This window comes from Solanum dulcamara, chromosome 1 (genome assembly GCF_947179165.1).
Source record: "Solanum dulcamara chromosome 1, daSolDulc1.2, whole genome shotgun sequence".
NCBI classification, from domain to species: Eukaryota; Viridiplantae; Streptophyta; class Magnoliopsida; order Solanales; family Solanaceae; genus Solanum; species Solanum dulcamara.
In genome coordinates, this window is record NC_077237.1 from 7,794,556 (window position 1) to 7,822,119 (window position 27,564).

General features: G+C 32.5%; 2 protein-coding genes across 2 annotated transcripts; both read left to right on the forward strand.

The window, feature by feature from the left end:
- Positions 1 to 8,718: 8,718 nt before the first annotated feature.
- Positions 8,719 to 22,105, forward strand: LOC129885490 (uncharacterized). The gene is made up of 4 exons (XM_055959783.1): positions 8,719 to 8,884; positions 13,787 to 14,052; positions 15,943 to 16,213; positions 21,127 to 22,105. The coding sequence occupies exons 1-4, from the start codon at positions 8,719 to 8,721 to the stop codon at positions 21,804 to 21,806; spliced, it is 1,383 nt and encodes a 460-aa protein (XP_055815758.1). The 3' UTR covers positions 21,807 to 22,105.
- A 1,622-nt stretch (positions 22,106 to 23,727) lies between these two features.
- On the forward strand, positions 23,728 to 26,816 carry LOC129900469 (uncharacterized). The gene is made up of 2 exons (XM_055975455.1): positions 23,728 to 24,128; positions 26,229 to 26,816. The coding sequence occupies exons 1-2, from the start codon at positions 23,796 to 23,798 to the stop codon at positions 26,697 to 26,699; spliced, it is 804 nt and encodes a 267-aa protein (XP_055831430.1). The 5' UTR covers positions 23,728 to 23,795; the 3' UTR covers positions 26,700 to 26,816.
- Positions 26,817 to 27,564: the final 748 nt, after the last annotated feature.

The following is a 27,564-nucleotide window of genomic DNA, read 5'->3' on the forward strand; positions in this document are numbered from 1 at the left end:
TTAACTTTTCACATGACATGTTTAAAATCAAAAACTTAAATAACATTTTGATAAATTTAACATATCTTTCATTTAAAACCATAAGATTCAATTAAATTTATTTTTATTTTCTTATATTTCGTGTTACGTCAAATCAAAATAAACAGATTGGGATGGAGAAAGCAATTAACATGAATTAATTCGTCATTCTCCATAAAGAATTTGGGGGTTTGGGGGGATAAAAGAAAGTTTCAACCTAACTTAAGTATAAAATGAATTAGAGAGGTCATTTAAGGGTTATAGAATGGATGAAGGCAAAACAATAATATATTCTATTATTACTATACTACTTTTGGTATCGATAGGAACATCAATTTGCTTCTATCGAGGGCAAAAGCCAGACAACCAAAGCCTTTTTCCAAATTCTAATAACCGAGCCGCTGATGGTGGTGCCGCGTCGGCATCACCATACGCGGCAGGAATATAATAGAGATCGATCCGAGTGTGATCGATCCAACGTCGTAACAAGGTGGGCATGGCGAATGGTGTGTATGTATGTGGTTTTTCTCTATTGGGTGATTGTCATGCATTTGTTGTAGTCTTTTCTTATAATTATTATTGTTTTGTGATGAAGTGTTTGTACTACTAGTAATTAGAGAAAAATTGGGAACGTGAAGTATTGAGTGAACTCAAAATGATTGTAATTGTATCATGTATATACATTTCAAATATTTCTTGTATTTTTGTGTGTATTTATATATTGAACCAAATTATTATAGATTTTGTTGAATTCGCAGATGTCCCAGAAAACGGGAAATGTAATAAGTATACCTCTTGAACTAAAGCTGAATTTTCAACTACACTTTTTATGAGATTGAAGTTGTGTATTTAGAAATTTGGCCTTAGTCTAGAAAGGTTAAATTAAAGCTTGAAACACATGAACGAAGAATACAAAATTGAAGGTTGAAATATTGAAGAGCAAAGGGAGGAATACGACTCGAGGAAGAGTTCGCGTTTGATTAACTAGTTGGTGAACAATGTTTGATAGCTCTCTATTGCTTAAAAGAATAGAGTAATTTTTTTCTTTAACAAAGAGAAATAAAGATACAGCAAAGAAAATGTCAAAATAAGACTACAAGCAAGTGATATTTCAGGATTAATTCTGCATTTCCAACATAATCTGTTTTTGTTCCTCATTCTTCTTTATTGGTCTAGGTATTTTCAGGAAAAAGGCACAAGTACCCTCCAAAATATACCTGAAATTTCAACGACACACCTAATTTTTACGAGAGTCATATTATCTTCTAAACTTTTTTCTTCTATATTTCTTTGCACCTTATGTACTGATGTGGAGCTACAATCCAATTCAATTAGTTGCGGTGATACACACACACCACCATGTGTATAATTTTAAAGAATTTTTAATTAGGCTAAAAGTTCATAGAAAGCATACATAACCTAAAGTAAATGTATCAACGTGACTAATATATATTCTCAACTAGTTTAGTCTATATAACTCTTCTTTTAATCTTAATGAAAACAAATGAGGGTTAAGTTTCGTTCTCCTTCCTCTCGTAATTTATCTTGAAACACTAACTGGTTAGCGGCTTTAATACCCACCATCAATTTCCAGTTATTTGTGAATCGTCTCTTTTTCCATACTTTATATTCTCCTTTATCATATTATATGTTCCTTTAGAAAATGAAAAAGAAAATATAAGTGAGAAACAGAAAAATCTACAAAATAAATCGAGGAAATGTCATCTTATGATCATTTACAAACTGAATAAAAGAAGATGACCTTTGCAGATATCTTATTGTTCCTAGATATTTCCTTCCAAAGGATATTTACCTTCCCCTCTAAGTCTTGTTCGTCTTCTCTTGTAGTTTGTCTTGAAACGTAAACTTATTAGCGGCTTTAATGCCCACCATCAAAACTAAAATCAAATTTATAAAGAGCTACAAAATCAAATCACCCAAATAAACAGTTAAGCTAACAGAGAGAGCATTTTGAAGTTTTCTAAGCTTCTTACTGAGCTTCTTACATCTAAGCTCAGTATAGAGAAGAAGATGAAGATTGAGAGAAGTTAGAGTAGAGAGAGTAGAGCGAGTAGAGAGAGTAGAGAGAGGAAGATATTTTCATTATTGGGGCTTCTGTGAAAGAATGCCCTAATCCTCATTACTTTGATTACATATACATGTCTATATATACACAGTTACTTAGACTAACAAACTAACTAATTGGTAGTTAGTTTGTTTAAGCAAGAAAGATGGAATTGACCATAATACCCCTACTTCTAACTAATTTCCTAACTAGTCTTTACATCTCAACACTCCCCTTCAAGCTAGGAGGTGCAAAGATGTTCAAAGCTCCTAGCTTGGACAAAAGATGCTCATGCTGAACCCTTGACAGCCCTTTAGTTAACAAATCTGCAGGTTGTTCTTGAGTTGGTAAGTAACTTACCTTTATCAGGCCTTGCTGCAGTTTTTCTCTGATAAAATGGCAATCTATCTCTATGTGCTTTGTTCTTTCGTGATATACTGGATTTGCTGCAATCTGAATTGCAGCTTTGCTATCACTATACATTTGAACAGGCAGCTCAACATCTGCATCCACTTCTTTCAACATACCCAGCAGCCATACAAGTTCTAATACAGTCGAGGCCATACTTCTATATTCAGCTTCAGCTGAGCTCCTTGATACTGTGGTTTGTTTCTTTGCCTTCCATGAGACCAGAGACTTTCCCATCTTGATCATGAACCCTGTGACTGACTTCCTGGTTAGTGGGCAAGCAGCCCAATCTGCATCACAAAATGCAGTGACCTGCCTATCTGACTGACTGGACAATAATATACCTTGTCCAGGTTGTTTCTTCAAGTATTTGACAATCCTTAGTGCAGCCTCCATATGGGACCTTTTTGGTTGATTTAGAAACTGACTCAGTGTCTGAGTACTGAAGGAGATGTCTGGCCTTGTCATATTGAGGTACAGTAGCTTACCTATAAGTTTCTGATATGCAGCTTGATCTACCAAAGGATCTTCTGATTCTTCCAGCTTTTTGTTCACATGATCATCATACTGCCTTGATGTGAGCTTGATGTTGGTGTCTATGGGAGTTCCTGCTGGTTTGGCTGCAGATAGTCCTACCTCAGATATAAGTTCAAGGGTATACTTCCTTTGATGCATGAGTACACCTTCTGTGGTTCTTGCAAACTCAATTCCTAGGAAGTATTTGAGCTCCCCCAAGTCTTTCATTTTGAAGGCTCTTTGTAGAGCCTGCTTTGTGTCTTCTATCAGTTTAAGGCTGCTACCAGTTATTAACATGTCATCTACATATACAAGGACAATTACAATACCTTCTGCTGACTTGTTAATGAACAAGGAGTAATCATATTGACTTTGTTTGAACTCAAGAGAGGTTAGAGCTTCAGTGAGTTTGTGATTCCACTGCCTTGGAGCCTGCTTGAGCCCATAGAGGGACTTTGTTAGTCTACACACCTTCTCCCCTTGACTGACAAATCCCTGAGGAAGCTGCATATATATTTCATCCTCAAGGTCCCCATGGAGGAAGGCATTGAAGACATCCATTTGATGGATGTGCCAATTCTTAGAGACAGCAATGGAGAGAATGGCTCTGACAGTGACCATTTTCACAACAGGAGAGAAGGTCTCCTTGTAATCAATTCCTTCCTGTTGGCTGTAACCTTTTGCAACTAACCTTGCTTTGAACCTCTCTATTTCTCATGTGGATTTGTACTTGACCTTGTATATCCATTTACAGCCAATAGGTCTTTTTCCTGCAGGTAATGAAGTGATCTCCCAGGTGTTGTTGCTTTCTAAGGCCTGGATCTCAGCCTGCATAGCTTCAACCCATCTAGGATCTTTGATTGCTTCAGCATAGCTTATGGGTTCTATCACAGAGGATGTAGCTACAATAAAACACTGATGAGATGGTGAAAGATGTGAATAGGCTACATAGTTGGACAGGGGATAATGGACATCCTGTTTGGCAGTCAGAGAAACAAAATCTTTCAGCCAAATGGGAGGCTGTTTGGATCTGACAGATCTTCTAGTGATAGTTGGTTCAGCTACCTCAGAGCCACCTGCATCAGTGGGTGGTTGTGTAGGCACCCAGTGTTGCTCATCACCTCTTGGATGCACACATGTATCCTCTGTTGATAGAACAGGTGGAGCAGTACCTGAAACTATGAATGGAGGCATTTGATGGAGTTGTGGAGCTATATTACCTAGACTTTGTAGGTTGTCTACAAACAACTGTGGAGATGTAGAATTATCATTCTTAGAGAATGGAAATATGTCTTCTCTAAATTGAACATCTCTGCTGACAAAAAATGAGCTATTGTGCAAATCAAACAAAATATAGCCTTTTTGTACTTCAGAATATCCCATGTGAACTGCTGATTTTGATCTGGGCATAAGCTTGTCATGTTCAGTGAGGTTCTTGGCTAGAGCTAGACAACCAAGTGTTCTCAAATGAGATAAACCTGGTTTTCTACCATACAACCATTCATAGGGAGTGTGAAACTCAAGCACAGTACTAGGAGTTCTGTTTATTAGATAAGCAGCAGCCAGCACACAGTGACCCCAAAATTTGATAGGTATTTTAGCTTGAAATCTGAGGGCTCTGGTTACTTCTAGTAGGTGTCTATGTTTCCTCTCAGCCACACTATTTTGTTGAGGAATGTATGGACATGACCTTTGATGTATAATGCCCAGTGATTTAAACATACTATCACATAATGAGTTAACAAACTCAGTACCATTATCAGATCTTAGAACTTTAACCACCTTCCCAAACTGATTCTTAGTATACTTTAGAAAGAGGTTAAGAGACACACACACATCTGACTTGTGCTTAAGTAAGAATAGCCAAGTCATTCTTGAAAAATCATCAATAATTGTAAGGAAATACTTGTTACCATCAAAGGTAGGTGTATTATAAGGACCCCAAAGATCAACATGAATCAACTCAAAACAGCTACTGCTTTTGATGAAGCTGGAAGAAAATACAGGTCTCGTTTGCTTGGCAAATGGACACACTAAGCACTCAGACACCTTACACATACTAACTTTATTCATATTGAATATCTTGGCAAGTACAGCTGAAGATACATGTCCTAGCCTTTTATGCCATAGCTCCATATTGAATTCCTTGTTTGTTGACTGACCAGCATCTACAGAGTTGGCAGAAACTTGAGTCTTACTTGCAATATCTTGATTTAATTGGCTCCATAGCAGATATAAGCCACCCTCTTCTCTACCAACTTCCTTCACCTTTCCAGTGTAGAGCTCCTGGAAAACACAGAAATCAGGGAAGAAAGAGACTGAACACCCTAACTCCTTGGTTATTTTGCTAACAGACATTAAGTTGTACTTGAATCCTGGAACATGGAACACATTAGTGATCAGACTTCTAGATGGTAGACTATAAGATCCAATGTGAGTTACTTGAGTTGTATCACCATTTGGTAAACACACATCCTTCGAAGAGTCAAGTTTAAGTACAGACTCTTTTAGCAGCATCTCCATCTTAGACACCATATGGTTTGTTGCACCTGTATCCACAATCCACACATCACTATTTTCAGTTACAAACAAGGCCTTACCTGCATTGTTTGCCTTATTGCAATCAGGTACATTGGCTCTTGATCCTGACTGTTGATTCATCATCATAAGAATCTGCTCATACTGATCTTTTGTGAATGTACACCCCTGCAGTAGTTGCTTGACCTCTTTCTGAGTTGTCTTGTTAGAGGTAGATGCTGATAGTTTGTTTTCATTGTGCTGTCCTGTGCTGTTTCTATCCCATATTGCTTCACTATTCACATTTGTGTTCAAACCATAAGAAAAACTAGCCTGACCTGACTGCTGTAGTTGGTTAGTGTCTGCATGAACCATGTTTGCACTCTGAACCTTCCTTTTGGACTTGAAATCTGGGGGGTATCCCACCACCTTATAGCAGGACTCTTTTGTGTGGCCTCTACACTTACAGAACTCACAGATTAAGAATGTATTTTTCTTAAACCTGTTATTAACACCTGAACCATTTCCAACTCTAGAGTACATGGCTATTGAATCAGAATTTGATGAATAAAGCCCCAAATTGTTGATGCCTGTCACCACAGCCTTCTGACTTTCATCTCCTACTATCATAGCATATGCTTGATTGATAGTAGGTAAAGGATCTATCATGAGAATCTGACTCCTAGCTTGATGATATGTGTCGTTCAACCCTATTAGAAACTGATACAACTTTTGTCTATTCATGTGGACTAGAAATCCTCTGGATTTCTCACAATTACAACATGGTGAAGGCACTAACACTTCAAACTCATCCCACAGTGCCTTCAGCCTCGTATAATATGTTGAAACAGACGCTGTTCCTTGTTGTAAAGTAGCTATTTCTTTGTGTAAACTGTAGGTTCTAGATCCATCAACCCTGTCAAACCTCTCTTGCAAGTCAGACCACACGCTTGAAGCATTTGACGCAAATGCAATTCCACTAAGTAGGCTCTTTGTTACTGAGTTCATAAGCCATGATAACACAATCGCATTTACCCTTTCCCATTGGCCCCATAACTCTTCACTATACATTTCTTTTCTGCATGTACCATCCACAAGACCTAACTTGTTTCTTCCTAGCAAGGCTAGTTTTATTGATCGATTCCACAAGGTATAGTTTTCAATGCCTTGCAACTGGAACGATATGATACTGACACCACTTACATCCGTGGGACTAAGGAATAATGGATGATTATAGTCAATACTTTGTCCATTATTACCTGCCGAGTTTGATGAACCTGATGCAGCCACTCGTTGAGCTGAATCTGTGGCTTCGCCTGTCATCCTTTTGTCCTTTTAGCTCTTTGTTGCAGAAATTAGTTTGAGCTTCGATGAAGCTTCAATGAAGCTCAGATCTGTAAAAAAACTTAGCTAGAACCTTGATTTTTCGATTGAATCCTTGACTCTGATTTTTCCGAGTCTTTGACTCAACTTTTTGAACTCAACTTTCTGAGCTTCTTACTGCGATCGAGCTCTGATACCATGAAGTTTTCTAAGCTTCTTACTGAGCTTCTTACATCTAAGCTCAGTATAGAGAAGAAGATGAAGATTGAGAGAAGTTAGAGTAGAGAGAGTAGAGCGAGTAGAGAGAGTAGAGAGAGGAAGATATTTTCATTATTGGGGCTTCTGTGAAAGAATGCCCTAATCCTCATTACTTTGATTACATATACATGTCTATATATACACAGTTACTTAGACTAACAAACTAACTAATTGGTAGTTAGTTTGTTTAAGCAAGAAAGATGGAATTGACCATAATACCCCTACTTCTAACTAATTTCCTAACTAGTCTTTACATCTCAACACATTTAAACTAGATTTCCTACATATATATACCTGAGAATCTTTCATATTGTGTTAAGAAACTTGTTCATCTTAAAGAAAATCCAGAAAAAATCATTCAGCTTTCTTTCTTTCTTTTTCTTGTTGGAGTTCACTTGAACAAAAAAAGAAATGTCAAAGAAGAGTCCAGTTACTCCATTTTATTTTTCTGATGAAACAGTAGAATCTCCGCCTTATTCAATTGATTCCCCTAATAATCATTTACCCATTCATGATGTTATAGATCATTACGCTGACGAATTAGAACAAGATGAAGAAGAAGAAGAAGGAACAAATGATGAGAATATGATGATTATGTTTGGGGTAGAAAGCACCACAACTAAAGTTTGATATGACAATTAATATGAAAGTAAATTGGATACGAGAATTTTACGTGGAAACCCCTCTAACTGATAGAGGGGAAAGACCACGGGGTAGAAGGATCTCACTATTAAAATATGGAGTACATTGCTCTCAAATACAAGGAGAAAACAATAATTAACACTTCTCTCTTGTAAAAGGAACAACTACTAAAGAGGACACTCAAGACTACAAAATTTATCTTGGTGTATAACTCTCTTTGTATTCTTACTCTCTCTTTTTGGAATGATATAAATGAGGGCAGAATGCCCTCTATTTATAAGAGAAGAAAACGTGTATGGTACGCGTTTCCTTTTCTTCTCTCAAAAGTTGCAGCGTAAATTGCATCTTTTCAAAGGAAACGCGTATCTTTCTTTTTCCTCCTTTTGCTTTTACTTTTTGACAAATGTGTATAATTTTTCCTTCCTTTTGCTTTATCCTTTTTTGACTTATACAGTTTTGACTTTCTTTCAGATTATACCTCTCAACAACAAGATGATGATAATGTTGGGAGTTTGCCCTGATTTTTCTAGTATGATTGGATTTTTCTTTTCTTAAAAGGAAAACACAAGGTTTTCATATTTGGCTAGCATTTTTTTTTGTCGGAAAAGGTTTATGACTCAATAAATAGAGGCTCATTCTTTCTAAATATAATAGCATTCACAATATAGTCCTAGTGGGTTTGAGAGTTTTGAGTAGGGGGGAAACGATAAGACACAAGTGTTACGTTAACACTTGTGTGAATTTCTTTGTATTCCGAATGAATTATGTGAAATTATTTTTCTCGATATTGTGTACTCTCATATTTATAGTGGATTGCTCATCTACTCTTGTGGATGCAAGTCAATTGACCGAACCACGTTAAATGTTTGTGTCTCTTTTGATATATTTCTCGCTTGTCTTCTTATTCATGGTCTTTCGAGATTTGTTTTGCTAGCTTTCGTATGACACCTGATTATTTTCGATCGTAACAAATGAGTCGTAAAATGTTGAAGAGATCAACAGAGGATAACAATGCTGATGAAACAGGGGAACAAGTGGGAAAACAGAGTAATGAGAATCATGAAATTTCGACAGCCCAATCTCATGAAGAAGAAGAAGAAAGATCGAATTCGACTAATGATTCCTCAAGAACTGCAAGTGATGATGATGTTGATGGCAGAAAAAAAGAATTTAGTAATGGTGAAGAAGAAGAAACATCAAGATCGTGAGAGGCATTGAATTAAAGGAGAAAATTGAGAATTCAATTTCTCTCCTTTCAACTTAGATTCACTGATTATTTTTTTAATTAATCATTTGTGCATAATGCCCAGTTTAGATACACAAATAAGCAAAATGTATTTTAGACAATTAATTCATTGTGAAGTGTGATACAGTTAATTTCCTTTGTTCATGGGATTTTCTGAAAAATTATAATTCTTCTATCTCAGTTTAAGTGTCTTAGTTTGACTGAGTATAGAATTAAAAAAAAAATGAGATCTTAAATTTATAATGTGTAGTTTTTAAAAAGAAAGTGGTATTACTCTTTTATTTTATCTTCCCTCTAAACAGAATCTTCATTCAAATAATTTTTCCCATGGAAATTTGCTCAATATCCACCCCTCGGTTCTCATTTTATTGTCACATTTACTAAGATTATTTGTTCTATAATAACAACAACATATTCAGTAAAATTTCATATAGTAAAATTTAGAGAGAGTTTTTGGCCAAAATCATCCTTAAACTATACTCCAAATTTAGATTACATCCTTAAAATATTATTCTTAGCAGAAAACAACCTCTAAATATTTAAAAGTTAACAACTTTCATCCTTCTACTAGAATTTGTCATGAAACTAACAAATCTCACAAAAATTAAGTCATCCATTCGTATTTAGTATTATGATATATGCCAAAAACATTATCATGAATTTTTTCGGCAATTGAGTTTAGTATTATGCAAAATCTTTTAATTAACAATTTTTTTCATTTATTTTTTGTGTTATTTAATATTAGAAAACTTGTCAGTTGAAATATGATTTTTCTCAATTGAATCTGCTAAAAGCAGTGTTTGTTGGAGACTTTCACGTCAAATAATAGAGAATAAAATTTGAATACGAGACATAATCAAAATTTTGATCACCTCTATATCACATTGACCCAAAAAGTTATTGATCTAACTATAATTTGGATTTTAAAAAGGTAAAGATAATTAAGCTTTGACTTCTTTTCGTTGGTAAATGAGAAGAAGAGCATATCATGTATCATCACACCTTAGCATTTTTTGTTTCAGCAAGCACTAGTGTCCGAAATTTTTAATATTCTTTTTTTCATGAGCTTTTTATAGCAGGTAATGACATTATGCAAGATAACTTTTGTCGATAGTCACACTAGTTGTACATGTTTTTGTAGGATCCCTTAGTTTTTTTGACAATATCTAACATAAGGATGAAAATTGTTAACTTTCAAATATTTTGAGGATATTGTGTGCCAAAAAAGATATTTTAAGGATGTAGTTTAAATTTGAGGTATAGTTTAAGGATGTTTTTGGCCAAAAACTCAATTTAGAGAAGGTAGAGCGTACGTAGATCCTATATTTACCTAGTTTACGAAAGATCCTTGGTTTAATGAAGTTGTTCACACACAAAAAACTGAGAAAACCATATAATTCTTGTTGGGTGGTCCCTAAATACTAAGAAAATATCGTAGATCATGCTGAGGCTACACATATTGCTCCCCAAATCATTATGGAGAGTCATGTAAAGGTTATGCAAAAAAATTAACTGAAAGCTATATCACCGAGAACTCATTAGCTAACAAACACGAAAAACTAGAAAATTGTCTAATGCCTATTGAGAGGCCCATAAATGCTAAGAAGATACTGTGGATCATGCCGAGGCTACACGTATTTTTCCCTCAGATCATTACGGAGGATCCTGTAAAGTTTCTACAAAAAAATTGACCAAAATCTATACCACCAAAAAAATGTATGGGCTAAAACACATGAAAAACTGATAAAATCGTTTAATTCTTATTAAATGACTTTAAAAGCTAAGAAAATATCGTGGATCAAGCTGAACCTACACATACTATTCCACACGGATAGTCCTATAAAAGTTTTGCAAAAAATATTGACCGAATGTCATATCACCAAAAAATTCATTGGCTAACACATACGAATAACTAAGAAATCACCTAATTCCTATTGAGTGACCCATAAATGCTAAGAAAATATTGTGGATCTTACTGAAGCAACACGTACTATTCCCCCAGATCATTACGGAGGTTGTTGTAAAGGTTTTACAAAAAATGGACCGTAAGTCATATCACCAAAAAATTCTTATGCTAACACACAAGAAAAATTGAGAAAATCGCTTAATTTAAGTAGAGTAGCTTCTAAATGCGAAGAAAATATCGTAGATCATGCCGAGGCTATACATACTGTTCATCTAGGTCATTATGGAGGATCCTGTAAAGATTTTATAAAAAAATTGATCGAAAGTCATGTCATTAAAAAATTAATGGGCTAACAGACACGAAAAATTGAGAAAATTGCCCAATTCCTGTTGAGTGACCCTTTAATGCTAAGAAAATATTATGTATCATGCCAAAGCTACACGTACTGTTCCCTTAGGTCATTACGGTGGGTCCTGAAAAGGTTTTGCAAAAAGTTGACCAAAATCCATATTACCAAAAAATTCATTAGTTAACACATACGAAAAACAGAGAAAATTACTTATTTCTTGTTGAATGGCCCTAAATACAAAGAAAATGCCAAGAAAATGTTGTGAATCATGTCGAGCCTAGACGTATTGTTCCCTCAAGTCATTACAAAGAGTCTTGTAAATGTTTCTGAAATTAACTGAAAGTCATATCACTAAAAAATTCATGAGCTAGCATATACTAAAAATGAGAAAATTGTCTAATTCATTGTAAATGCCCCCTAAACACTAAGAAAATATCGTGGATCATGTCGAAGTTACACGTACTATTTTTCCAGTTCATTACAGAGGATCTTTTAAAGATTTTGCAAGAAAATTGATATAAAGTTATACAACCAAAATATGCATGGGCTAGCACACACAAAAAAATTGAGAAAGTCGTTGAATTCTTGTTGAGTGACCCTTAAACGCTAAGAAAATATTGTGGATCATGACGAGACTACACATACTATTTCTCCAGGTTATTACAGAGGGTGTTATAAAAGTTTTGCAATTTTTTTATCAAAACTGATATCACCAAAAAATTCATGGCTAACACACAAGAAAAACTGAGAAAAATCATCTAATTCATGTTGAATGACCCTTAAATGCTAAGAAAATGTCCTGGATCATGCCGAGCCTACACTTATTGTTCCCTTATGTCATTGCGAAGGGTTTTTTTAAGGTTTTTCAAAAATAGTGACCTAAAGTCATATCACCAAAATATTCATGTATTAACACGTAAAAAACTGAGAAACTTGCCTAATTTTTGTTGAGTGACCTCAAAATGCTAAGAAAATATTGTGGATCATGTCAAGGCTACACGTACTATTCCCCAGGTCATTATGGATGGTCCTGTAAAGATATTGCAAAAAAATTATCAAAGACATATCACCAAAAAATTAATGGGCTAACACACACAAAAACTGATAAAACCGTTTAATTTCTATTGAGTGACCCTTAAATGATGAGAAAATATCGTGGATCTAACCGAGGCTAAACGTATTGTTCGTCCATGTCATTACGGAGGATACTGTAAAGGTTTTATAAAAAAATTGACCGAAAATCATATTAACAAAAAATTCAAGAGTTAATACATACGAAAAACTAAGAAAAACTTTTAATTTCTATTGAGTGGACCATAAATATTGAGAAAATATTATAGATCATACCGAGGCTCTCCTAGGTCATTACGGAGGATACTGTAAAGGTTTGTAAAATAATTAACCTAAAGTCATATCACCAAAAAAATTATGGCTAACAGACACGAAAAATCTAAAAAAATTATCAATTTCCTGTTGAGTGACCCCTATATGCTAAAAAAATATTGTGGCTCATGCCAAGACTACATGTACAGTTCCCCTAGGTCATTGCGATGGGTCCTGTAAAGGTTTTTCAAGAAAATTGAACAAAATTCATCACAAAAAAATCATGCACTAACAAACATTAAAAAAATATGAAAATCGCCTAATTCTTGTTGAGTGACCCCTAAATATTAAGAAAATATCGTGGATCATGATGAGGCTACACGCATTGTTCTACATTGTAATTTCGTTGGGTCTTGTAAAGGTTTTCAAAAAAATTGACCGAAAACCATATCACCAAAAAAATTATTGGCTAACACACATGAAAAATTTAAAAAATTGCCTAATTCCTATTCAGTGAGCCCTAAATGCTAAATCACTATCGTGGATCATGACAAGGCTACACATATTGTTCACCCAGGTCATTATGAGGGTCCTTTAAAGGTTTTACAAAAAATTTGACAGAAAGGCATATCACTAAAAAAATTCATAATCCAATACACACGAAAAATTGAAAAAATCGTCTAATTTTTATTGAGTGGTCCTTAAATATTAAGAAAACATCATGAATTATGCCAAGGCAACACGTAATGTTCTCCTAAGTTATTACGGAGGGTCCTCTAATGATTTTGCAAAAAAAATTGATCGAAAATTGTATCAACAAAATATTCATGGACTAATAAACATGAAAAATTGAAAAAACCGCCTAATTTTTGTTGACGGAGAAAATCATTTAATTCCAGTTGAGTTGCCCTCAAAGACTAAGAACTTTCGTGGATCATGCTAAAACTATACGTATTGTTCCCCTAGGCACTACGGAGAGTCTTGTAAAAATTTTATAAAAAAATTGATACAAGGTCATATCACCAAAAAAATTATAGGTTAACACATACGAAAACTGAAAAAAATTTGACCAAAATCTACTAAATATGGTGTTCAGACTAATCAGTAACAACTAGTACTCGATTCTACTAAATAGACAACCAAAGGAATTCTTTAAATCCTCTAGAGGACTTAAACAGGGTGATCCTCTCTCACCTACCCTATTTATATTGGCAGCTGAAGTTATGGCTAGATCCCTAAATGCTCTTATGGAGAAGAAAGACTTTAAGAGGTTTGGAATGTCAAGAGGTAGTCTCAAAGTGAATCATTTAGCATTTGCAGATGATATGATTATAATGCGCAAGGCAGAAGTGAGAACAATGCAGATGATTACAAATACTTTGAAGATATATGAAGATACTTCTGGACAGAAAATAAGCATGGAGAAGAGTGCTATTTATATGCATCATTCTATAGCAGGGGAAGAAGCAGTGATAGCTGAGGTAGCAACAAGAATCCTAAGAAAGGAATTCCCTTTCACTTACTTGGAATGCCTTATATTCTACAAAAGGAAGCAAAAAGCATATTATCAGCAGATTTTACAAAGGATTGGTTCAAAAATTCAGGCATGGAAAGAAAAATTACTATCCTATGAAGGAAGAGCTATTTTAATAAAACATGTGCTCCAAAACACTACCATTCATTGTCTGTCAGTTATGAATCCTCCAATGAATGTACTGAATCAAGCTCAAAAAATGATGGCACAATTTTTTTGGAGCAGTTATGTTGGAGGGAGAGGAAGACATTGGACAAAGTGGAGCAATTTATGCTTGCCAGAAAAGGAAGGGGGGTTGGGATTCAGATTAATGAAAGATGTATCAATAGTCCTATTTTGTAAATTATGATGGAATTTTCGAACAAAGTCATCACTATGGAGTGAGTATATGAGGAATAAGTATTGTCAAAAGGAGCATGCAAATGAAGTGGTGTAGATAATAAGAAATGGAGGATCATAGGTGTGGAAGAAAATGTTATAGGCCAGAGATCTTATTGAGCATGAAATTTTTTGGCTACTAAGAAAGGAATCAACATCAGTGTGGCATGATAAGTGGGTGGGAATATGGAACTTGTACACCATTACAGGAGAAGACTATTGTTGACACCCAATTTTGTCCGACCTATGATTTATTTTTTTGAATCACTATCTTAATAGATAGACATTTTTTAAAATTATGTTCTTGTATTACATATATATATATATATATATATATATATATATATATATAAAGTTAATTTTTTTAGTTTTTACCAAAATAATAATAATAATAATAATAAATCATATATTTTGGATTTTCATAGCTTATAATATTTTTTTATTTGTTAATATTATTAACATCATTTCTTATCGTTTGTGAAAATAACAAGCTTTGTACATTCAAATATTTTTTCACATTATTTAGTATATATTATACGTGTGTGTGTTTTCTTTGTAATATATTACTTAACTAAGTATATTTTACCAATTTACTTATTCATATTAATTTGTGCATATTGCATACCTATTTTAATACGACTTATATGCACATCCATATAAAGTTGTTACTTAATTAAGTTTATTATGTATTTTAATTAATATATATGTCATACATCTATTTTAGTATGCATTATATATATATGTTGCATCACGTGTATATATATATATATATATATATATGTCACTTAACCGAGTCCTTTTTATAATTTTACTTATTCACATTGGTATATACGTATTACATATCTATTTTAATATATTTTATGTGCATATGTATATAAAAGGGGTTATTACTTAAGTTTATTATATATTTCTACTTGTTTATATATGTATGTATATATATAAATATTACACATCTATTTTTGGTATGTATTATATATGGGCGTTTATATGTATATATGTATATATACGCATATATTTATATTGTATGTACATGCATATTTATTTTATATATATAATATTAATACTTGATAAATTTAAAATTTTACTTATTCAACATGTATTTGACAATTAATTAGATGACATTTTTTATAACTATTTATAATTATGTCCTAATCAATTTTAATATAGTCTATTTTTATACTCAATTTTAATCTCAACCGCCTCTTCTACTCTCTCCCTCCGCCACTCTCTTCTTCTCTCCCTCACGTCGCCACCATCGCACCTCACCATTAACGCCGCCAGCTGCTCAACGCAGCAGCCATGACGTCGCTATTTTTCCTCCTACATCTTCGACGAGCTGCTGTCTTCACCTCCACGCACGGAGGCTCTTCAACACCAACAGCTGCAGCAGCCCGCAACAGCTTCTCCAGCAGCCGCAGCAGCCTCCGGCAGCAACAACGACGGACAACAGCAGCAGTAGCAACCAACTGCACCACCTGAAACAACACGAACAACCAGCACCTCCAGCGGGGGCTCCAATGGCTGCATCAGCTCCTCGATCTTCCGACGAAACCAGCAGCAACAGCTGCAACAGCCTCTCCATCGCTGCAACAGCAACTTGAAGGAGACAGCAGCCACGTCGGTGAGCAACAACCAACGCCGCCGTCTCCCTCGCTGGCCAGCAGTCAAAAGACCCTTCCAAACTCGAGATTTCGGTGATTTAAGAGGCGGATTTGCAAGATCCGTCTCAGGTATGTTCCGATTTCATTTTTTTCTTTAGTTCTTTGTGATTTGTTAAATTTGAGATTCATGAATGTCTAGTTCATTTAAAATTACAGATTATTAAGCTTGTTTATGTCGTTGTCTCTGTTTGTATTCATGTTTACGTGCTCGACTTACATACATGTATAATATGGGGTCTGGCAATAACTTTATTATCAATTGCTAGATTTAGGATTTCCAGGTTTGTTCAATCACTCATAGCTTAACATTTCATATTTTATTATATGTCTGGGCTGCTACTTTTGTATATATTTTATTTGACCATATATATGTTGATTTTGACATATGATCTCTTTCCACTTTAAATTAGATCGGATAGAATATTGTTCTCCAATTTAATGTGTTAATCATGTTATTGTAAAATCTTCATGTCTGTCTAAATTAGCTTTAAATCAACATGTTAGTATTTGATCGTTTTATTAATTTTGGTAGGCAATTCATCATTTCTAGCACATGTCATTTTTTTAACTGATTTTTGCAGCTCATTGAAATCAGAATAATTTGTGCATCTTGCTTAGTCTAATTTGTTAATTAATTATTGATTCTAGAATTAATTATGGTAAAGTGTAATCTTGCACTTTTGATATCTAAATATGAACTCTTTCATTTTGGCTAACGTTTGTTACTTGTTACTATATATACAGTAAGGTATAATTCCTTTTTGCTTTCCTCCCTTATTAAAATAGATCTTTATATTATCTTGTCATTGTAAGCTTTACTGAATTGATTTAGTTGTCATTCCTAATTGATTTTCCTACCTTATTTAGTACAAACAATTTTTTATTTTTTATTTTTTATATCTGTTAATATGATTTTGTAATCAAGGAGGTTCATACTCTTAAAGAAATGTCTCTTGATTTATTCTGACTTTCTTCCTTGATTTATGGGTTTGAATATTGGTCTACCATGTGATATTAAGATTTAGTCCAGATTCCTGTATTACATGGATACATTTTTCTCACTTTTTGAATAATTTTTACACTCTATAGGCCCTAAACACTAGGAAAATAAAAACTTACATTTTTATTACTTGAATACTTTTCATGCATTTGAACATCAATATCTAGAACACCTTGACTTACTTTAAGTTCTTCCTATTATTTTCTCTAAATTGAATTATGTAATTTTTCTACAATTTATTGATAGTGGCCCCCTCTAAGTATGAGTTTTGGACTTTTAGGATCTTTTAAGCTTGACTTTTTTCATCAGTGATTTGAATTGATTTGGTGTTTGAAAAATTTAATTGATAGTGCTGTCAAGAATCTTGGTTGATTTTGTTGTTGAAAAGTTGGTCATTTTGTTTTGAAATATGCATTTCTTCCTATGACTTATTGGAAAAAAGTTGGACTAAATTGGGCTGAGATTTCTTTCTTGATTGTCTTCTGATCACTATAAAAAGAGACTTCATATTTATCTAAGAAGGAAGACAAAAAGGGACACAAATAGAGAGAAAGAGAACAACACAAAACAAAAAACACAAAGAGTAGAGAAAGGAAAAGAACAAAAAATATATTCTACTTTATATTTCTTACACACCTAAAACGAAAACAAAAGATAATAAGAAAATTTCTTACATACTTTATTATTGTTTTGCTTGTTCTCAACATCACAAGTTAGATTCTATTTGTCTATTCTTCCTAACTAAAGTATTCAGGTTAGTTCCAATCTTTCTTTATATGTTAGTTTATTATTTTAAAAATGATCTTGCTTTGTTTGTTTACTTTATCGGAGTAAAATCATATGATCATGTTATACCTCTATATTATTTGTATATTGCTTGTATTTTCTTTATGGTTTAGCAGGATTTGAATTTCAAAGTTCAATACATGAAGAGTTCATTTGGAACAGGATTCAAATAGTTTTAGTTCCCTGTTTTATTATTTCTATTTGAAAATTATTTCTCTTAATTATTTTGGCAAGTAATAATAAACTCTGTATATAATAAAAAGGGAAAATATATGGGGAGGGGATATACTTGCTACTTGCTTTATTTATTTATTTTTTAGTTTATCATAAATTTATGTGTGCTTGAATGCATGTGATCTAGTTATACTGCTCATTTCCACATGCTTAGGTCCATTTACTCAATATATAAAAATTTTATATTTTTTACAAGATATTTACTTTATATATTAAAAAATAATAATAAAAAAATGATCTAAGAATAGTTCGTTAAATATCGTTTATCATCATATACGTTTAAAAAAATAATTTGTTTATTTTATGTGTTTATCTTTGTTTATGACAAATCTCATTAAATAATTACTTTTGATGATATTTCTACATTATAACTTGTATTTTAAGCCTAAAACCATGAATATAGTTTCAAATGATAGCTGTATAATATTAACTATTTAGACATTATATATGTAGGATCTACTAAATAATTTTGAATGTGGTGATAATCATAATTAGATTTAAATGCCATTTTGTGTAGACATCATGTTCATAGGATTTACAATTTTAACTATATCATGTCTATATATATTTTAATTAATATTTTAACATGCTTCATTTAGAAATCATGTGCATAGGATTTTATGTCAAACATCATATGGCAAATCATGTATGTAGGACTTAATGAACATTTAAGTATTTGTAGTGTTATGGGCCTTATTGAATATTTTAAAAACTCATTATGTAGATATGATAAATATTGGCAAAATATTATTAGGTAGTTTTAATAAATATTTTGGTATGTCATATAGAAATCATGTCTATAGGGTTAAAAGATCTCTCTTTGATATTTTATTTAAAAATTTACACCAACATAATTCTAATGATTAGATATCATATTTTTTTTATATCGAGACATAATAGAATTTTAATAAATATTTATTATATAGAAACCATGCCGATAAGATTCTAACAAATATTTATTGTATTATTCCATTTTGAAATCATGTCTACATTTTAATAAATTTTTATTTAGAAACCATATATATAGTATATTAATAAATCTTTAGCAAGTTATTAACTAAAATCATATTAATAGGATTTATAAACATTATTAGTTAATCATTAAATTATCAAGCATGTCTTCTTTTATTACAATCGCGTTTGTAATTAACATTGTTGGCGATGTATTTAATTAGGATGACTATATTTTCTTTAGTCTAAAACCTACCCTAATAGCATGTCCAATGACTCTTGGATATTAAGTTGGGACGTTAGACACCTTTTAGGACGTTAGTTTTTTATTATTTCTTTTAGATAGCTTTAGAATTATAATAATAAATAAATTTAGGAAGGGTAGGGGTAGATAGGCCCTTCGGAAATGATGGAAATCGATCCGAGCAGAAAAAAATGACAAACTTTATATGTTTTGTCTTTCGATTAATAAGTCGGCGCTGATCCGAAGATGATAAGAATGTAGATATTTTTATGTCCTTTCGACTTTTAAATATTTTTGTTTGTATATATTTGGGGGTAGTTTAATATTTTTAAAATTTTAATAATTTTTTAGGCATCACTAATCTTATTAGAAGTTTTCACCCAAATTATATTTATGACACATTACTTATTCATACATCTACACTTATTTATTATTTTATTTATTTTTTATTTATTATCTTCTTATCGTGTCTACAAATAAAGTAACCAGTTCTAATACTCGACATTCATATTAGTTACCACAAATTCAGGTAAGCTTATTCATTCATATGATTTTAAACATACATCTATATTTCAATACATAAAATTTTCATACGTTCAAGTATATTATTTTTACCATATAAATAAATATATATTATTATTAAATTTTCTCCTTTCATATTATAGACATATATATAACATACCTTCTATTTGCACGATTTTCTCAAAATTAAATAAAACTCTTCTGTTTAATATTTTCTAAAGTGAACAAATGAATAAAAATCCCTAATCATTTTTCTAAAACTAAGTTTAAGGACTATCTTCAGATAGGCTTTGAGGGATGTCTAATACATTTCCTTCGGAATAACTTGAACCCCCTTAATTAAGATTTATTGGTTTTATAAATATTTTTTAATAATTAATTGTTTTGTAATAATTCTAAAATTATGGTGACTCCTTAAATTAAACTATTTTCTTTTAAAATCTCTTTTACAATTGAATTGATTTTTTTTATGAATCACCATGACGTTCTAATAGGAATGTAACACTTATTGCAGTTACGCCTCTGAGTTTACTATAAAATAGAATTCTATTTTTGTAGTATATATACACACATATTCTAAAATTATTTTGATAATAATTTATTAATTATTAATATTTTACCAAGTGTCTGTACATGTAATCGGAGATATTTTCTGCAAATGATATTCAAAATTATTTTTCTTTTCATATGATAAAAGAGTTTTTTGTTCATATGAATAAAGGACTATTCTTTTAATATTGCATAAAAACTACCTTTTTTATATACATATACCTTTCTCGTATTTTTCTACACATAATTAGTGATAATATACTTTACTTACTTAGAACATACTTTTTTTATACATATATTCTTATACAATTTTAGTGTATAATTTTTATATATATGTTTGTTATACTTGCAAATAATAATTTTATCTCCTCCCTTTTTGATGAATTAAGTCTAGCTGGGTACCACATTTTGTGGATTTCGAAGGATGCCTAACACCTTCCCTTTGGAATAATGTAAACCCTTACCTAGAATCTAAACTGATTTTTCGCAGATTGAAATGTGAGTCATACAGGTCATGCATCAAATAGATTTTCCTTATTTTCCTAAATAAATTAGGTGGCGACTCCATACAATAATTAATTTTTTTCAGAATTCATATGTTGTGTTTTATCTAACCTCGGTTAAAAATAGGGCTGCACAGGACTTTGTGTTATTTTTTAGCTAACAGGACTTGGTGTTATTTTTGTTCTTTTGCAGGTTTTAACATTGAAGGACTGCACCTGAGGAAAGTGATAATGCTGTGGCGGGAGAGAGATGTTAAAAAAGCGATAAGATCATACTATCGAGCTATCCCTAACTTTATAATATGGAAACTTTGGAGAAGGAGGAATAGAATGAAGGATGAGGGAAAGAAGTTATCAATTCAGAGAGTCATTCATAATATTACCAAGAACATTTTCATGATGCTACAAATGAGGAAGCCTAATATGAAATGTCCTTGTAATTGGCCAGATATGATTAAAGAATTGAAAAGTTACAGTCCCAAGATGAAGGCAATAAGAGTATTGTGGGATTTCCCACCAGTAGGTTGGCTAAAATACAATATAGATGGGGCTTCGAGAGGAAATCCAAGTATAAGCTCCTACGCCTTTTGTTTGAGGAATGAAAGCGGGGATTTACTGTATGTAGAGAGAGCTACTATTGAAAACACCACTAACTCTGTAGCAGAGGCGAAAACGATTCTAGAAGCATGTAAACATAGCAGGCAGGAGCAACACAATAATATAATCATTCAAACAGATTCTATGCTATTGTACAAGATTCTAGAAGGAAAATGGTCATGCCCCTGGATAATCACAGAGATGGTGACAGAAATCAAAACATGCTTACAGGACAAACAACATACATTCCAGCACATTCTCAGGGAAGGAAATTAACTAGCAGACTACTAGGCAAATATTGCAATTGATAAAGGAGGATGCAACTACCAAGATTTCAGCAGTTTGGAAGTAGCAGAAAGAAATATCATTAACAGTGATAAACTAAAATGTCTCTATTTGAGAGTAACTCCAGCAAAGGGATAGAGGGGACAAAGAGATTCAAAGTGTTAGGTGTTTTGCTTTTGGTTGATTGTTTATTTCTTTCCTAGTCGATTGAGCCATGTAGGAAATGGGCTTTGCCCGAGGTGGTGTAAGGTGATGTTTTATACTCATCATTAATAAAATACCAAAATTTAACCGAAAAAAAACCTTTTCTTTTTAAAGCTAAACGATTATTATTGGTAAACCAAAATTATATTTTCGAAATAATTTCGAGTGATGGAATTATATTCGTGAGAAATTGAAAACAAAAAAGGAAATCAAGAGAAGATTTTATTCCTAAAAATTATTTCCTGTCATACTCACGAAACTCAGAATTTGATTTCTATATTTGATTCATGATAGAGACTTTTTGAACAATTATCTTGTTTTTTTTTTATTTGAATTTAATCATTTGTCTTTCAGAATTTATTAAAATTATAAAATTTGATGATTCCAATTTCCAAGTACAGCTCATTTATTTAAAGCTTCAGTACCTAATCACGTGTTTTCTTTTGAAGCCTTGAACTTTAAGGTTTGAAAATTAATACTATATTTATGTTTTTAATATTAAAACATTCAAAAGCTACCCAAAAAAAAGTTATTAGAAGATGTAATTCTTTTCACGTCGATATGATGAGTAAATATTATAAAAAATATTAATTAAAATATATATATATATTTTGACTTTAAAAAAATGAAAAATATCACATAAATTGAAATGAAAATCGTACTTAATTAGCATTAACACAATGATGAGTACTAGAATTGCCAGAAGAGATTTTGATTGACTTTAAACATAATTATCTTTTTTTCCTCCTTTTTTTCTTGGATTTAGTCATCCTACATTCAAATTATTAATTAATTTTCAGTTAATGTAATACTTGAATAGGCCTACTAAAAATATTTAAAATATGACATTATTCTGTTAAATGAAATATTTATACAATTAAATTAATATTATTAGGTGTAAATTCAATCCAATTATTGCGTCAAGGTTGATTCGATTTAGATTTGGGACAATTAACATTAATTGCATGGTCCAACAAGAATGATATAGCCTTTGTTCCTATAAAATTCAATAAATCCATTAATTTTGTCCCTACGTCTAAAGTCAAATTGTCCTTTAATATAGATTTATTCCTAAACTTCGAATAATAAGATCATTTTTCCAACGAAAACACTATCATTTTATTCGACGCTTAATACCTTTAATAATCATATTTTTATCATCCAAACTCAAAATTAATCATTCTCAAACTTCAAACCGTCTAAAATAAAACTTAAATAATGACTAATTATATCATTAAATTTGGATTATTTCACAAAATTTAGTAATAAATTTAAGCTTTTTTAAGTCCAACAACAAATTTGACCTTCATATTTATTTCGAGAGTTTCAATTTATATAAAGATGTTCAGAATACAAGAATCAAAACACTTATATCTCAATTTTTATTTATCTATTAAATTATTATTCTCATTGTAAAAATATATCAAATATTTATTTTCATCATAATATGTCTATGTAGACTAATTCAACAACAAGATGTGTGTACCACCAAATAATGTAAGTGAATAAGGTTGCTTTTTTCTTAATTAGAGATTTTGGGTGTATAAAAAAAATTATATCTCTTGAACAGAGCTATATTCAACGTGAATTTAAATTAGTCTATTTTTAATTCAGATATCAAATACTGGGTGAAAGATCCAAAAATAAATTAAAAAATCAAGATGACAGTAAAAGGAGATTCAACACACCCCAAATTAACATTATAAATAGTCTAGGGCGGTCTCCATGTAAATTGAAAACAAGAAGATCTGAAGAAAAGAAAAAAAAACTGTAAAAATGTTTCAAAGTTTTGTGTTTGAAGAGCCATCTTCAATAATCACCGCAATAAGTGTGATAATTTTTTTGTATTTAGCTTATTTGGGTATCTCTGAAATTGCCGGGAAACATCTCCAATACTCTAAATTTTGGAATGTTAATACAAATTCTGGTTCCTCTCATAGTAGTAATTTTATGCAGGGCAAATTGTCTAGTAAAATTGGGATGTTTATGTTGTATGCACCAGCTTGTCTTATGGGGTTTGCTTCATTTTTGATGTACCCAGATGGTGGAACTAGATTTATGTTGCTTAAATCTGCTGTTACTATACACTTCTTGAAAAGGGTCCTTGAGGTAAACTTCTTTTTCTTCACCTTTACTTATGCTTGTAATTGTTTTTGTTTTTGGTAAAATAAATAACTGAAATGGTTTGGATATGTGAAGAGGAGATGAATGAATGGTTGTGCTGGTGTGGAGGTATGAAAGGTTGGTGATGGATGGTTTCAGGAGAGGTAGAGGTAGACAGTAGCAGTGTATTGTCTTGTTGTTCGTTTATATTAGTAGTACTCATAGTATTGCTCGTAGAGTTTTTTGTCTAATGATTTCTTTTACTATTTGTTAAATCCTTACACTTCGATTATGGTATTATTTTGTTGTAGTTTCTGTTCTGTTATTATATACTGTTTCGTTATTATGTGTAATTGTTTCTTATACTTCCGTTATTTGTTTTCCTGGACTGTGTTTCCTTGAGCCGATAGATGGCTAGGCGTATAGATAGGTTTCTGGATCTCGAGATTAGTTTAATTTCTCTGGCTAGGAATAATAAAAAAAAACTAGGAAACGGTCTCTACGGTAGGGTAAGATCTGCGTATATTGTACTCTTTTCAAACCCCACTTTGTGAGACTTCACTGGATATGTTGTTGCTGTTTTGGTAAGTAAAATTAGTGTATAATTAAGAGAACAGCACCAAGGAAGATGTGGAAATATGCATACTAAAAGGAAGTCCTCTGTAAAATTGTATATGTAACTAAACAGATGATCAAACTATTTACATTATTTGCATACTTGAAGCTACATCAAATAGCAGGAGTAGTGAAACATTTGGACTCGATTCCATGGCCGCATCTCAGTTTCCTCTCCCTCCATATAGTCTACAAGATAGAAATTTGAGTGGTCTTCCAAATTTCCTGGTACATTTCCGTTGCTTCCTTCCAAACCAATTGAAGAATGTTGCAATTACTGGTCTAGGCATATAGCACCTATTGCACTGATTGTATTCTGTTTTTCTCAAATTGTCTTGAGTAAGGCATGCTTCAGGTCGAGTTATCCAATCAAACTGAAAACTTTGGAGGAAGCTCTACATCTCGGTAGTTGTTGCCAAGGCCAAGGTCTAGACTTCTGTTTGAAGCTAAACTTCCCACTACTGTTTCCTTTGCATTTGACTATAGTAAGCTTCAGGGGCATGAGGTTAATCTAAAACAATTATGGAATGTTTTTGACAATGAATCTCAAGGAGTATGCCTAAGCCAATGAACCCACTAGAATTTAGTCTTCCATCCGTCTCTCACTTTATAGTAAATGTTTTCATGAAACTGTTCCTATAAGTTCTTGAATGAAGTGGGTTGAGAACCATGAAGTATCAAGTTCAATCCCTGCGGAGACAACAAAAACACTAGGTGATTTCTTCCCAGCCGTTCTAGCCTTGGTGGACAGAGTTACCTGGTATCTGTTGTTAGTGGGAGGTAACATGTATCTCGCGGAATTAGTCGAGGTGCACGACACCGGAAAAAAAGTTCTTGATATATTTTCAAGGGTGTACACCAGATATTTTGGCCATGGCCAAATCATGCGTTAACAATCTTCATCATTTAGAGAATCTTCTTTTGCTATTGTACCCACATAGCCATTTGTATAGGAGGCTCATGCTGTGTAGGCCTTCCGTTTGTTGCACCTTGACTACCATATTTCTTGGTACTAGCACTTGTTCTTCCCTCTGTTTCGAATAATATTCGTGCTGCTTGATATTGCCTCTACCGGAGATACAGATTTTTCTATCATCCAGTAAGTAATATTTTGGTGTTTTTTCCCCATCTTAATGTTACCTGAGCCGTTAACACTGCTGTAAACTGATGCATCTACATACCAAATTAGCATTGTAATTTTTGTTCATACCAATTACAACATTCACAACGGTATGAACTATTGGTATGATACAACATTCATACCAATCAATGCTGTCTTCAGCACGATCTAGTGATTCGAAGTATTCATCTCAGTCAAGGAACTACGTAATTTGTTCCAAACTGGTTGCTTTGATAGATTTGACCAATACTTATATTAATCCGATTCTGTTATCATATGTTCATGTACGACACCTGTATTATTCTTCAAGACGCGCCAACACTACCAAATTACTTTGAGGAGTAACGAGATTTGCCCATTCTGCTTTGCAGGTTCTGTTTATTCACAAATACAGTGGTGGGATGATTCTTGGTTCGGCACTCCTTATTTCATCTTCCTATTTTATGTTGGCTGCAGTCATGATCTATATCCAACACTTAACTCTAGGATATATGGAGCCAGAAGTTGATCTGAAGTTTATCGGTTTACTGATATTCTTAGTCGGAATCAGTGGCAACTTTTATCATCATTACCTCCTTTCCAAGCTCAGAGGCAGTAAAGAGAAGGGCTATAAAATTCCGCAAGGCGGCCTTTTCAGTATGGTCATATGCCCTCATTATCTTTTCGAAATTATTTGCTTTATAGGGATCTCATTCATATCCCAGACATCGTTTTCGTTTTGCTGTGCTGTGGGTGTAGCTTTATATCTGTCTGGAAGGAGTTATGTTACTAGGAAATGGTACCTTTCTAAATTTGAAAATTTTCCTAAGAATGTAAAGGCTCTGATTCCTTTTGTTTTCTAGAAAATACTGTTTGAAAGTGCTCTTTTGTAAGAATCTGCTTATATGTTTGAAAAATGTTGTACTTTGTATTCAACTCTCACTCTATAAATAAACTCTCATTCTATATATAAATAAATACTCCTCTGTTTCAATTTATTTATTTGGTTTACCACTTGGCATAAAGTTTACACTTTACACAAATACACTATTTGAGTAAAATCTACTAGATTCGGCCAATCCACATGGAGGCTACTAGCTCCCCCTACATATATATAATTCAAAGAGGTTTATAAAGGTTTTGGACCATATTCACTCATTAGTTTTGTCCCAAAAATGTTGCATTTTTTATACGTACAAATAGATTATTTGTAAAAAATTTATTTCATACTTAATGAGATGATTTATAACCGTATAAATATTTATTACTTATTTTTTATACTAAATTTCAAAAGTCTTTTTTTTTTTATATTTTGTGTCGAGTAAGAAAGTTGCTCATTAAATATAATTGGGGGGGGGGGGGAGTCAGATACATGCTTTTAAAATTGATACTAGATACACTCGTAAAAATTGATATCAACTTATGCATATACAGTCAAATACATGCTTTCATATTCTTCTGGATACACTCATAGAAATTGATATTGAATATATAAATATATGAAATTGTGAAATTGAATACATCATGAAACACAAATATAGAGAAGGAGATGAATGAAAGAAGGAGATAGACGAGTGAGATAGGCATTGTATCCTAGATACATGCAAATCATGCTTCGAATACCGTGGATCCCGGTCGAAATTCGAACAAAATAGGTAATTTTCGAATCTATTGGTTAGTTGAGTAATTAACCCATATATTAGTTTGCTTTACGAAATTTGTTCAAAT

Bases quoted from the DNA above. Each gene is read 5' to 3' on its own strand.
- LOC129885490 (XM_055959783.1), top strand. From the start codon at position 8,719: ATGAGTCGTAAAATGTTGAAGAGATCAACAGAGGATAACAATGCTGAT. The intron at 8,885-13,786 runs GTGATGATGATG...TTATATTGGCAG, and splicing joins TGATTCCTCAAGAACTGCAA to CTGAAGTTATGGCTAGATCC. The intron at 14,053-15,942 runs GTAGCAACAAGA...CAGCAGCAGTAG, and splicing joins AAGAAGCAGTGATAGCTGAG to CAACCAACTGCACCACCTGA.
- LOC129900469 (XM_055975455.1), top strand. From the start codon at position 23,796: ATGTTTCAAAGTTTTGTGTTTGAAGAGCCATCTTCAATAATCACCGCA. The intron at 24,129-26,228 runs GTAAACTTCTTT...TCTGCTTTGCAG, and splicing joins TCTTGAAAAGGGTCCTTGAG to GTTCTGTTTATTCACAAATA.